Source organism: Chelonus insularis, unplaced genomic scaffold (genome assembly GCF_013357705.1).
Source record: "Chelonus insularis isolate UGA/USDA-ARS -01 unplaced genomic scaffold, ASM1335770v1 contig_3_pilon, whole genome shotgun sequence".
NCBI classification, from domain to species: domain Eukaryota; kingdom Metazoa; phylum Arthropoda; class Insecta; order Hymenoptera; family Braconidae; genus Chelonus; species Chelonus insularis.
In genome coordinates, this window is record NW_023276556.1 from 1,874,938 (window position 1) to 1,889,633 (window position 14,696).

At 32.2% G+C, this 14,696-nt stretch overlaps 1 protein-coding gene across 6 annotated transcripts in view; it reads left to right on the top strand.

Moving 5' to 3' along the window:
* Nucleotides 1-8,609, top strand: part of Dll (Distal-less) — a 46,382-nt gene extending 37,773 nt beyond the window's left edge. For 4 of the 6 annotated variants that reach the window (XM_035085848.1, XM_035085847.1, XM_035085852.1 and 1 more), the window contains exons 3-5: nucleotides 4,515-4,665; nucleotides 4,828-5,140; nucleotides 6,082-8,609. In XM_035085848.1, the coding sequence (XP_034941739.1) occupies nucleotides 4,515-4,665; nucleotides 4,828-5,140; nucleotides 6,082-6,100 (483 nt within the window). In that variant the 3' untranslated portion in view covers nucleotides 6,101-8,609. Of the gene's footprint in view, nucleotides 1-4,514; nucleotides 4,666-4,827; nucleotides 5,150-6,081 lie in introns of all 6 variants that reach the window. The other 2 variants (XM_035085849.1, XM_035085851.1) reach the window with 1 other exon arrangement.
* Nucleotides 8,610-14,696: the final 6,087 nt, after the last annotated feature.

A 14,696-nucleotide genomic window follows, 5' to 3' on the forward strand; every position in this document is an offset into this window, starting at 1 on the left:
TTGGAGACAAAAGAAATAGTGACGACCATTGCACGTCTATATATTGTTTCTTTAAGTATACATGAAAGAGATAGTGCTTTTATCTGTCGCAGTATGTCACCATTTCACGTTTTCTTTACGTGAGCGTAATAGATAATTATTCAATATTTTTATATTTTACTCCATCATATTTCAGAAAACCGTTGCTACTTAAAAATCAATCTATGAATAAATTTTTTATTGTATTGATTGTGAAAATAAACTTGGCTTAATTGAGTTATGAATATAATTTGTCAGCTAAATTATGCACTAAACATCATTATCAAGTCTAGACTAGAAGTAGACTGGAAAAAGGGTAGAAGAAAAGGGAAGAAAGAAGCTGAATGACATTGGCGCCAATGCTGCGTAGTACTTGTGCAGGGAATAAATCTACTGAGGTGTAATAAAGCAAAAAACGAGAAGTAAGAATAATTAGAACCAATAAATAATGGAAGAGAGTAAAGAGAAGGAAAAATACCAGATTCATGGATGTGTCAATATCACCATCTGATGATGTTAAGTTAAGCCATTGTAACATGATGAAATGACGTGTGATATTACTCATCATCATCATCTGATAAAAAGGAATTACCATTAAAATATACTATTAAATTAAATCTACAGAATCTTATTATTTCTTTATTATCTTTTTTTCTATCAATGTGTATTTATAAATATTTTATCCAATACTCTTTTTTATCATCATCATTATTTCTACTATTGATTTTCATTGTCATTTTTTCTAGTATTGCTGCAGGTATTCTACAATTCTCTGTTATTTATATTTCAAAACGTATTTTTTCAGCATTATCTTTAGCTGATGATCTTGCAATAGCACTTGTTGAAGAGCTAGCGACAAGCTAATTCTCTAACCTGAGGTCTCTGTACTCAGTTCTATTCTTGAACACGTCAAAACACACAGCGGGTAGTCAATGATTTGCGCAGTCGCACGAAAACCCCCTGGGAACTTTTACTCTTTTTACCCTGCCCATCTATCCTCTACTCTCTTTTGCCCCTTTTCCAACGTAATAACAGATTGCTTCGTTATAGTATACAATAGATACCGTTGATTATTCATTGAAGACATGAATTACCTAATTTCAACTTGACAGGATCCTAAGGTTAAAGATTATTCCATAATTGATCGTTGATGTGATATTGATCAGAATCCAGCTTCCGAACTGTTAATAATTAATACATGAATTGACTTAACTGCTTCGTGCTCCTGATTTACTGTATTATCTGATAGTATTGCATTATTAATAAATCCTGCCATTATGGTCATTATTCATTATCATTGAGTACACTATAACGCTGGATAAATGACATGTAACATCAAGTTTATTATTTTATAAGTATGCAACTAATACTTATACATTTAATGCAATTTACAGAATCAATTTCTCTTATTACTTTCATTACTTTCTAGGATATTATCTTCGTGTTCATTTAATAACTCAATTGTTCTCAAATTGATTCTAAATGTTTATATATTTTAATTAAAACAGATCATTAAACAACCGTTTATATGGATAAATAATTACAATTAATAAGTATTATTCAAGTTGTAATTGTAAAGTAGAATTGCATGGTTAATTCATTAAATACTTGATACATCATTTTTGTAATTATCTTCATGAATTTCATTCACACAAATCTAATATTATTTTCAATGAGAGAATTTATTGAATAACCAATTAGTACATTTTCATGGAAAAGTGTTCTCTTAATTTTTAAAGCTCTTAATATAGAATGTCATTCTAAGGATAATTACTTGTCCTATTGTCTCTATATTGGAGACTAGTTAGATCTAGGGAGTAATTGATTGATGCAAGGGGAAACGTGGACTTTATAGTAAAAGGGGAGAATTTTTACATATAATTACAAAAATACTCAACAAGACCAGCACAAATATGAACACAATGTTATAGTGTCCAGTAAAGGCTATAGCTTTATTTATGTATGAAGAAGAATCTATTTGTAAGATAATTATTACTTTTCTATTTATTTATTATTCAACTGCTGTGTGTATGATTTAAAAAATACATTCAATTATGAAGCCTTCAATTTAAAGAAAAATCGAAAATTCTCAATCACATTTAGGCTTCAGTATTGTATTTGAACTTGTAGCTGCTGTGTTGATCATTTTGATTCTTGATATAACTTTTTCTGATATATCTATTATGAAAGTTATTCTTAAGATATCATAAAAAAGATGCATCTATCAGAAATAAGACAACTTATAGACCTATAGTATCAATCTCAATCAGGTAGAGTAGAGAAAAAATGAAGATATCAAATCAGATATTTAGCATAATTTACTCTTTTTCTTCAATTTCTTATTTACCAACATCAACTAAGATCTTAAATTCCAATAAATATTTATAACACAGTGGTTTTAGTAGTTTTTTTATTACTTGAAATATTTATATTATTCTTCTCTATGGTTCCTTGAATTTTTCGCCAAGATTAGCATAAATTCTTTGGCCTCTCTTTAAAAAATTTTACAGATCTACATTTTTATAGACTCTGGTAGAAGTGCAGGTGCATGCGGAATTCCCCTTTAGTTTAGTCCAATCTGCAGAGTGTTTTTATGACTTAGATTTTACAGTAACAAACCAAATACCATGACGTTTATGTATATATAGCATCCAGTGTTCTACAGTATATATCCTGAAGCTAGGAAGGGGTTGATGTATACCAAGGTGTGCGCGTGTTTCGTGTCATATAATATTCTACTCCTTCTTTGCCTACTCGCACACACCAGCTGTGAATGTCGATAAAAGGCCACTTATAGCCTTGAGGTTCTATCGCACCGTCTTTACTTCAGGACAGGTCAACATTGTCGAGGTATTACAATTGTTTCAACCAAAATGAGAACCTGCATGCTGAAGAATCTATACTTTACTTTATATTGAAACTTGACAAATTCCATAGCTGCTAAATGTCGTGATTTCCTAGACAATGTTACCTATTAAGTATAATATTCTTTCTTACAACATTTTTTTATCGATTTGTTTAATAAATTTTTCAACTTCTAAGAAACATTCATCATTCTACAGAATAAAAAGAAAAAAGACATGTAAATTTTAATTAGTTTTCGATACTTTAGAATAGTAGTATTTATTTATTGATTACTTGAAATTGTTTTGTTTTGGTTGTAAATAAAGGGCTAATTTTAAACAATTTCCGCTACTTAATGATGTTATTTACTTACCAGCGAGCATTTAATGTTTTATCAATAATAGCAGTTCTTCAAAAAATATTAAATTTGAAATAACTTGTAATTTCTTAATGAAGTTACAATTTGTGCAAAGTTTGACTGAAGAATGGCAATTGGAAGTAATTCACGAAATAATGAATCATTTGAAATAATTTATTGGGTCTATTTAACAGCGATAAAAATGTTCTTTTTTGTTTTTATTGTAAACATAAGTGATCTTAGATCTTTTCTCCCACGACAGTAAATATCGATAAAAGTAGCGACTGGTTGACTTGCTACCTGTTCTTTCAGCCTGAGTCGTAGTCACGAAAATACGAGGCAGGCGGCGGTATTAACTATAGCAGTAGGACTTCCTTGCGGCCTTTGTCGGACGCCATCCACCGTGCAACCTCGCGCTTTTTCATCGAGCAATTAGAAAGAGATTTATTCGCGCCGGCACGCCGCGCGTGGATTCCCTTTCCCTCACTACTCTCCATCTCGCTCAAACACTTGGAAATATATTTCGAATGTTACTTAAAGGATAGAGAGTGGAACAAACGTGGAGCAATGTTGCCGACTACAGTTTCTTCCTTTCCTTCAGCTTCTTCATCATCTTCTTCTTCTACTTCTCCTTCATCTTATTTATAGGAACATCTTTGGAGTTTTAATGAACTCGTTTTGACGCCGGTCCTTTCCGCGGGCCATCCACGTCCCCGACTTTTAGTTAATTAAAGTTACGACCACACTCTGACGCCAAGTAAAACCGACTACTCTCTTCTGATGCAGACAGACGAGAATTATGCAACCTGAGCATCAGAAAATATATACTACTGAGATATGTCCTAGTGAGGAATCTGATGAATTCCTTGGCGTTTTTGATGATAATGATGATGATGATGATGAGACCTCGCAGTACGTGCACATCTAGACTGTGTCGTATGTTATGTAACCACGCAAAAACACCAACGGAATACTATAATTCATGTATATACTTAAATACGTACATATATATATTTGTACATGGCAAAAGGAAAAAAAAATAAAAATACCGTAGGTGCAATTCGCGGCGTAACTTGCACATGCGCGAAGGATTCTTTTGACGAAGAATCACGTTCGTCGCGGCTACGTGACTGTCTTGAAACGACCATCGGTTACGAAACGAAACCTTCTAGATTTTTTTGAATTTTTTTTCTATAGTTATATTCTGAAGGATGTACAGCTCACGCGATGGATTTGGTTTACTCTGAAGTTTTTTTCGACATTATTGATAATGGAAGAATAATTTTGCTTGCAGGTGAAAATCTGGTTCCAGAATAGGAGGAGTAAATACAAGAAGATGATGAAGGCAGCACAGCAGGGTGGCGGTGGTGGTGGTCAACATGGTAGTCTCTTAGCTGGTGGTCCATCACCTCAACCTGGACAACCTGGAGGTCTCATGCAAGGCGGTGAGTTTAATTACACTTCAAATCCATCTATCACATGATGCTCTTCACAACTTTTTCCCAGTTCAATTATCGCTACAGTCTTATTTAAACCACTACCATTCTATCATTAATTATTTTATTTTATTTCTGATGAATTAAAAAACAAAACCGATAATTCTTCAGGTGGAGGAAGTTCAGTATCCGGAAGCCCCACGACGGGTTATCTTGGTGGAATAGGACCTGGTGGTGGTGAAAACACTCCTGGCAGTTCGACACCCGGAAGTGATATGTCACCTCAGCACAACGAGAGCCCTCCGGCGCCTGCTTGGACAGGCGAGATGAAGCATCATCCACATTCACACGCTCCACCCCACACTCACCATCATCCTCACACGCCTGGTCATCATCCTCCTCCGCCGCCTCCACCACCACATCACGCAGGATACATGCCGCAGTATTCATGGTACCAAGCAGATCCTAACCCGGGATTACTCACGTGAGTGTGGTAAATTTTCACAATAATATCATTCGTTTTCATGAACTTTTATTTACATACGTTATTCAATGAATCTTGTTGTACATCGACTACTTTTTATTCACTATTTATTATTCATAAAATTGATTTTTTGTTGTATAAAAACAAGGATGAGGCGTTTGAATATCACTTTTGCTTAGAAGTTCCGTTAGTTAGTCTATTACAAGGTATTATTACTGAATATATCAATTATTATAATTATTGACTAAGTGATTTGCAGGAATACGAAGCTTCCAAGTACGCAGAAGTTAATTATAGTAAAAAATGAAAGCTCATTTTCTTTCTTGATGTTCCATCATAAGAGATGATACATTGCAAAATTCAAAAGTTATTTCAAATGAAGAGATAGAAAAATTCTCTATGAAAAATCATGTTATTTAATATTATCATACATCTCTTGGTGGAGTATTTCCCATTCTATGCGTCATAACTCATCAAAATCTAAAAAGTACAATGTACAATAAGATTAATTGGATAAATCATCTTTTATTAACACGATAATAAAGTGGTTGAATAAATATTAATTTAAAAGCAAAATATAATAGTTTCTTCAAATGTTAACATTATTTCTAAATAAATAACTTACTGGTTTTAATGGTTTTTAAACTTTTTGTCTATTTTTTTTATTCTTTTTTTCATATACATAAAAACCACTAGACTATTATCTTATAGCCTTACTGGCAACAGATAGAAGCTCTAGACATTACAAAGTTTATCAATAAAGTTAATTCAAAATTTGTTTTCTGCAATTGTTACTATTGATTAACAAATTATATAATGTATAAGATAAATTTAAAAGTTCTCGTGCTGAATTCATTAATAAAATTAATACTTTTATCAATTCTAATAATAGCAAACATAAGACAACATTATTTATAATTTATTTGTTTTTTTTATTACAGAGTTTGGCCAGCAGTGTAACGAAGACATTGGAAATTATAATGTCTTGACGACTCTACATAAAAATGAATGGAGATCGTGAAAGTGTGTGCTGCTTACACGCAGGATTGAAAAAAAGAAACATCTCAAGGAGAAGGAGAGTTGAAAAATATTGAGGATCTTCATCAATTCAGTGCAACAGAAGGTGTCCTAGAAAATGCAAAAAAAAAAAAAAAAATAAACAATAAAAATTGAATTGTCGAATGTGTAAATGTTTATAGTGTTTAATTAAAAATAAAATTTGACAATATGTCACATTACCTCGGACTTGACGAATGTGAAAGCCTTGATTAAGTGTTTATTTGTCGGTAACGAACGCTAGAAGATTGTTAGAAAAATTAAAGTCATAAACATCAAGTTCCCTTATATTCTGATTCCCGCGTGACGTTGTTCCAAGTTGGTCAATTTGACCTACTTCTTTTTCTTCTTCCGCGAGTTCTTGCAACGGTACTCGAGGGGAAGAATCCAGCAGCAGCAACAGATGACTGCTTGTCCATTGCACAAGCGTATCTCGGGACAATAAAAGACAACCCGTAGACTTGCCTTACAGCGGTTTGAATTAATGAAATTGTAATGACATTTTCGTGAGTAAAACGAGGCAATTGTAGTGGCAATGCAGTTGGTGTCTTATTGCTGTCTTGACAGATGAAGTAAGAGACATGAGATCGTGGAAGAGACTGACAGGAGGTCGGGGAGAGAGAAAAAAATCATAACATATTTTCATCAAGCCAGTAGCTAAATTTTTAAATTAATATACAATTTAATATATTAATATGCAAATGATGATTTTTAATAAATAAATTATGTTTTATATTTGATTTGACTTAAATTGTTGTATTTTTAAGCTTTCTCTCTCCTCATTTCTCCAAGGAACTCACTATTCTGTAGGGAAAAAATTCGTTATTTGAGAGGTTCCTTCTAAATTGAGGTTCCAAAGAATTATAAAATTGTGCGTTGCGGTCAGTTTCTCACAAGTTGGCTTTTGTCGTTGTCTGTTCGTGTACTAAGACCGCAGGAAGAACGCGCGTGGCTGCGCCTTTACTCATTGCGGTAACAAGTCACGGAAAACATAGGGAAGATTGACAGCGATGAAGCTTTATACCAATTTGACCTATAAAATCATCCTACTATGAGAATGCGGTCTCAAAATTTTTTTTCTTCCTCCTGGTTTCTTTTGAGGTTGTCTTGAAAAACGTGAAAAATAAATATATGAATAAACAATTCAGATTCTCCGTGCACCTGATAATGTTCTTTTGATTGAAATGAATTTCTTAGAACAGATAATTCATCCGATGATTGTGTGCAATATAAATAAAATAAATTTCAAAATAATATTGGTTATAAATAATCAAGCATTATTGTAATTAAATTTCAAAACAAAATGTTAAAAAAATTGTTCACTTGAATGTAGGAATGGAACAATAAAATTTTTTTTTTCTGTAAAATGTTTGCGTATTTTAATTAAAGAATATGATACGAGTATATATGGCAATATACTCGATTTTATTGATTAACGCATGGAAAAGCATAGTGTGGAAAATAGCAGCATATGTTTGTGAGCCATAAGAACTGGTTAATGGGAGAATAGAAAAGGAAATAAGGGAGGAGGAAGAAAAAGAAGAAAAATGCAGTAAAGGTCTGACGAAACTGAAAATTATTTCTAGAGAAACGCAACATGCATAAGGATATATAAAAGGAGTTGAGTCGGTGTTATAGAGTTTACTAGCCAAAGAGGGCATACATTATAATAACGAGTACGTACTGTGCCGCTTATTTCTCGTCGCGCCCTTTTAGAAAGATGTTAACGCCCCTCTCACAAGTCCTTGCGAACTGCCGAAGGATCATCTCGATAAAAAATGTCAGACATTTGCGTGAGAGAACTAGAGAGAATGTAATAAAGACCCTGAGGATTACTACGTAGAATTTCCTAGAATTATTTGCGTCTTGGCGTGATACAGGAAGAATCGATATTCTACGATTTTCGACAGTCTTTCTGTTCTGTAAATAAAAAGCCGGGAGCCCCAATTTTAGAATTAAGTTATAAGTGGATCTGTGTAAAATATAAAGTTGTGATCTAAGATTGTAAAAAAGTCCGTACACATAAGAGTTGGATTGCATAGAATAAACTTTAACGAAACAGAATAAAATAATAAATAAATTACTGAATTATCTGTGTGACAAGAGTATGAAACATGAACAGAGAATTGTTGTAATGCTAACAAGATTGTAATGTACAAGTGAATGTACAAGATAAAAGAGTAAGATGTTGTCTATTATACGATATAAATTAGAGAAAGTCATTCATTCCTTTTCCTTCAAATCCTTTCATTCCTTCACATTGATTCTACCCCTGCCATCTCTTGTTCGTCCTCTCCACTCCTTATCCTTATGTCCTTCTATACGAATATAGATATTATAAAGAAAACTAAAATACCTTAACTATCATAACTATTGTATAAATATGAATAATAACTAATTAATTCAATTTAAATCAAGCTTTTATTTATCTTTATTTATCCTTTTCTTTTATTTGCAGGTTAAAATTATCAAAGTTTTAGAGTATTAATTAAGAATTCATATTACAAATTGAAAGGTGCAATCATTTAAACGTTTTAAAATATTTTTATGGAATCAATACAGGAAACCTTTAGTGCACGCGTACGTTGTGTTTCAATAACACATGAGGTTGCCAGTCGGGTTGAAATAATAAAATAGACTTATAGAATGAAGTATAACAGCGTACAGTGGGCTATGAACTTTTATATAATAGACACAATAGCTAAAGAAAAGGGCCCCGAGAACGTGTACTCTAAGGACCCTTTACATTCTACAAGAGAGTCTTGTAAATGCAGAAGCAGTAGACCTCCAAGGCGCCGGCGTATTCATCTTTGCCTTCAAACCCTCTAAGTCCCTAAAAGATTACGTCGAGTGGATGTTTATTTGGCTCTTCTTTCTATTCTCATTCAGTCACGCGAGATCACTCGTAAATCGGCTGAGATCGACGTTACTAAGCAAGAGCATTTGTGAATATAATATATACATATAGCCTCTTTTTCTGTTTTTTTTTTAAGACTTTCTTTGATGAAGTAATAATAATATAAACCTATTTTACAGTATGTTTTAATATAAAAAATTACACACTCCTTTTATAACTGATTTTACAACAATGAAAAAAAACCTCTTTTTATTTTTAAATTGATCTTTAATTTACTAACAATGTAGTAGTTGGTTTCAACTTTTTTGTAGGTGGAGAATAATTTTTTTTCATTAAATTACAATTATTATGAGAGAAAGAATAATTGTATCCTTGAACTAGAATCACACTCTTACGTTATAATTTTACAAAAAAATTCAGTAACTGAGTAAAAATAATCATTACAAAAACAGAGTTTGATATAAAAAGAATTAATTTACATTATTAAACAATTGTGTATTCAATAAATAATAAAGGAATAGTAAAAAATAGAATAAATTAATTTAAAAGATTCTCACACGTGTAGAGAGGTCAGTTAAATATTTCGTTGATTCTTTAAATGTCTGACCTAGATTAAGCTCATTACTGTTGGCTGTCTAAAACTACTTCCGTTTCTGCCCATCTCACGATTGATGTCCTGTACCGGATGAAGAAATTCTCTGTCTTCCTTTCAGTTCATCTTCATTACTCTTAGCTTTCAGATCGAACTTTCCACCTCAGAGTGAATGTGAGACTTTCCTTCGAGGTTACGAGGTCATTGAGGGACGACTAAGTGAGACTATGAGTCAAATAAACATTCAAATGAAGTAGAATTAAAAAGAGAAAGGGAGAGAAGAGTCTTTGAGAGAGGAAATGAATGATATAAATGTCGTGATGGTATAAGACTACCCAAATGGTTTTTAGTGTATTATTGTCTTCAAGGCATTAATTGACTCATAAATCTGAGTTGATACTTTTGTTGTTGTTGTAAATTGTATTATGATTGTTTATGAGAGCTTTGACCTTTTTTATTATTAATACATTCTATCTTATTTCTGCTGACTCACATACTTAGATTATGCTACGATATAACTGTGTTTTAAGTCTACATACTTATTTCAATATTCATTTAAGCCTGAAATGAGTAAATATAGTTGCTTATAGTCTTTATTGATATTAAAAATTTATTTCTACACTCGATTTTATAATTATTTTGTTTGAGTGTTTTGAATTTTTTATTAAAAACTATCATCACTTAGAAATTATTTATAAATATTTTTAATTAATAATTAACATCACTGTTTTAATTTATTTTTTCACTAAAAAAAAAGAACAACTTCCTTTTATTTATCATTCAATTAGTATAAATTATAGTAATTGGTTTTGTATCGATTCAAATCAACTTAAAAACCAAGAAAGTATAAATAATAGCTAGATCTTATTTTTATCAATAAAATCACCCATATAAAAAACCAGACTGTGAAAAAAAGATCGAGATTAAAAAAAACTTTTTTTTAACTGAATAGTATAGAGAAGCTTCCAGGTCATTAAAATTAATACTGCGAACTGGTTTTTTTTTATTTTTTCTTCTATACTTTAAAGTATTCTTTTTTTGATCATATCCTATCGGATGATTTGTGCGCAGAATTGAGGACGAAAAAAGAAGGAACAGAGGAATGAAAATAAATTGAAAAAAAGGAAAAAAAGAACATGAGATGCTGAGTACTAGAGGGTTGACATGGTGGAGGGTGGTTCTAGGGATGCAGACCAGGAACAGCGGTCAGGTCGAGCGCTAATTTGCGATTCCATGCAGCAAGAAGGGCGTGGCAGAGTCGCGCATGGGGTGGCTCGCTCGTTTGCGCGACATTGTCGACAACCCTAACTCTATTCGTACTTTACTACCAAAGGGCACGTACACGCATTTTCTCCTGTTAATAGGGACATCGTCAAGGGATTCTACTAAGGAAAATCCCAATAGATGATGTGAAAGTTCTCAAGTTTTGTAAGCTGATGCGTGAGTCGGTAAATTACGATGAACAAAATGATTATTAGAGATAACTTTAATCAATAGTCTTTGAATTTTATTCGAATAATTTAATGTCTGGTGATGTTTTTCAATTATATTCCATCAGATCATTTCACAATATTTCTATTTATTTCAATGAAGATTCAATAGCTTCACTTGGACATTCGAGTAGTTGGTAGAATAATAGAAAACAGTAGAAATAAATATAACAACCAGAAGGATAGAAAAAAAATGTCATGATTTTTTCGTCACAATCTGGATCTCCAGGTGGTGGACCAGAGTGAGCTCAGAATCATACAAAGGTAGGAGGAACGGATGTAAGAACTCCGCCCAAGAGATCGTATACCATGTAAGGGTTGTGATCACGTGATATAACATCCAGAAACATGGGCAAATATTCAACATTGAAAATAGCTTTATTTTGTCTTTTAGACCTGACCAAATTATACCATGATATTACATTTAAGCATGTACTAACGATTTATTACATCACATCAAACTCATCATTACCTGTTAAGTCAATAGGTAGTGACAGGAAAATTTTCCCACAAAGTTTATCTGATGATAAATACACTCTCTGAATTTTTCATATCAGTAGAAGATCTAGAATACATAAACTTTAAATGAACGATTATCTTGTGGGAGAAAAATTTTCCAAGTCTGTTGTTCTTCTACCTGTCTGCAAAATCTTGCAAAATAAAAGAATTTCAAGTCATGAAGGGTTCTTCCCAGGGTGCCACCATGACCAAACAGTGGCAAAGTGTAGAAATGTAGCCATCAACAAGACCGGGGGAATTTAAAAGCCGGACTGTAGACGCACGTCATTCGACCCCATGACCCACTCAAGGAGACTCTTCTTATTCTTTTCACTGCAAAAGAACTACTTGACACTAATCCGGCATCCACCTTTTGCTTCCGCCACGTTGAGATTTTATCTCATCTCTTAAATAAAGGCAACAGACAAGTTTGAGAATGTCATGAGTTCATTTGGGAGTCGGGAAATAATTTGTCATTTACTTTTTTCAGGTAGTTAGTCAGGTGTAAAAAATTCAAGTAGATATTGTCGTTTTACACGAAAGCTAATTTTGTACTAAATTTCATGTAATATTTACCCCTAACTTTAAAGACACAACGGTGTATATGACTATAGAATGGTTTCGCTAGTTTACCTATAAGTATGAGGAAGCCTAAGTTTGTGACAAAATATATCCTCGTTTAACGTTTAAAAAAAACCCAGAACTAAATGTGAGTCTTAAAAAGTTTGAAGTCAGTTTGTTTGTGTCAAATAAAAAATTAATTATTTATACAATTTTTAATAAAGTAACGGACATTTTATCAATACCAAAACATGATTTTCATCGTTCCCCTTATTTTGTAGGTAGTAAAGAATTTTTTTCTATTTTTTTAGTCCCTTCAATTGAATTTTTTCTTTTTTTATTCATTCACTCGTCGTTGACGTTGTGACACGCGTGTGCAAGCCTATTGTCGTGCATTTCCGGTAACCGGATATCGCGAGACGCATTGACATTAATTTATAAAATATTCGCGACTCCACGCCTTCTTCTTTTACGACCAGCTACCCTGTCACACACGCCTTCTTTTTTAAGATATGGACTTGGTCATATCAACTAATGTCTTGTAATCTTCATCCAATTTTATTTATCTATCTAAAATTACAAAAATACTATGTTGAACTAATTGCACGATCATCATACATATTATTAAATAATCTCAAACAATATCTGTATATAATAAACATAAAATGTTCCAAATTGGTGTATTAGACAGATAAAAACTAAAGAAAATATACAAAATGAAGCAGTTTTCTATTATAACGATTCAAATAATGAGGATAACTTATCATTAATGAGATGTAAGTATTTTAAATATGGACTAAGTATTCAATCATCATTTTTATTTTTAATTTGAAAATAAATATAATTGCTGTCATTAGAGATTCTGAGAACTAAATTATTGTCAAATGTCAATTAATGATCATAATAAAGATATCACCAACTATATGAGTATTTTTTAAAAAATAAAATGAGTAAATTGATCAGATCGATTTAATTTTAAATGTATACGATTTTTTGAGGTGTATTATAAAACTACACGTTACAAATTTCGATATGGATCAAAAAACGTTGAATAAGAGGAACTGAGTTAATGTTATAGCTCCCTAGTTGAATTTTCAGAATAAGTTAGTGACTCTAAAACGTAAAGAAATACCAAAGAAAGGGGTTCTCACCCCTCGTTACATACACCACTTACATCTGGTGTGTCCATACGCACTTCGATAACGAAAACTTTTTACCTTTGACACGTCAAAGATCACCGTTCCAATCTGCCGCTGCTTCTAATTTCAGGTTTGAAACTGCCACGCGTCTGTGCACCTTTGCGATGTTTTATAAAACCCTTTTGTTATGCAATAGATTTATTTTTTGTATTTTTTACACCACTTAAAATGACTATTGACGACCGCCGAAGTTTTGAAAGCTTTTAAGTTAATTTCAAATAAATTCAGATGTATATTTCGTCTGCTCTTTTGTGATTCTCATAACCACATGAATAATAAAAAAAATTATGGTGATTTGAATAAATCCCACTGATGCGAAGATGCGCAAAACGTTTGAGTGCACGCGACTTGAGGATAATTAACACAGAGTTCCCGTGAGTGGAAAATAAATTCGCTCTAGTGGCTTAACTGCCAGCAAAGTCTTATACTCGTTCGTTCATTCATTCTCTGTTATATACTCTTAATGAGGCTCCATTAATTACACTAATGAATCCAGAAGCTGGTTTAGCTCATCGGTTTACCTCAATCATTCGATCCGATTAGCTTCCACTTTTTTGGAATTTTTTCACTGCATAGTTCTGTGATTGAGTAATTTTTCTCATTCATCATAGTTTTAATAAAAAATATTTTACGTTATCTTTTTTATATCATAAAAGTATTAAAACATACAATAAAGGTAGAATGTACTTTTACAAAGAAATAAAAAATGATAACAATAAAAATTCTTTATTTAAAAAAATCTAAATTATTGCAAAGAATAGTATCTTTAAACCATCATTGATTTTTTTATTTGTTGAAGAATCATTGAAAAAAATAGGAATTCTACTGGCAAGTACGCGTATACATGAAAGTTCTGTTAAAAATGATCGTCAAGAGTAAGATAGAAAAAGAGAATAGTTGAAGAGTCCACGAAAGAACAGAAGAAATATATACGAATAGGTAACAAAAAGTGGAATGTTTCTTGCGTGGAGTAACAATGAAAAGACTTGAGTCTTTCAAGTTCCTTTTCTTCTCCTCTCTTTGTCTCCAATGCTACAATGCTGTGTCTTGACCGGCATGTTTTGACCTTCGTTACAATTACTCACAATTAAAGACATCAAGAAGACCTCAAAGGCCGCACATCATGGTCTCGATTTTATTCCAGTGACATCTTCCAACGCAATTTCCTCTTGTCTAACACAATGGCTTCCTGGATAACAGAGATAGAAAACATTATTAGTTTTCATTCACTTACATTTAGTAATTGACTAAGCTACTTACCCTTTATTAATATATATTATCTTTTTCTTTTAACTCATTGCTT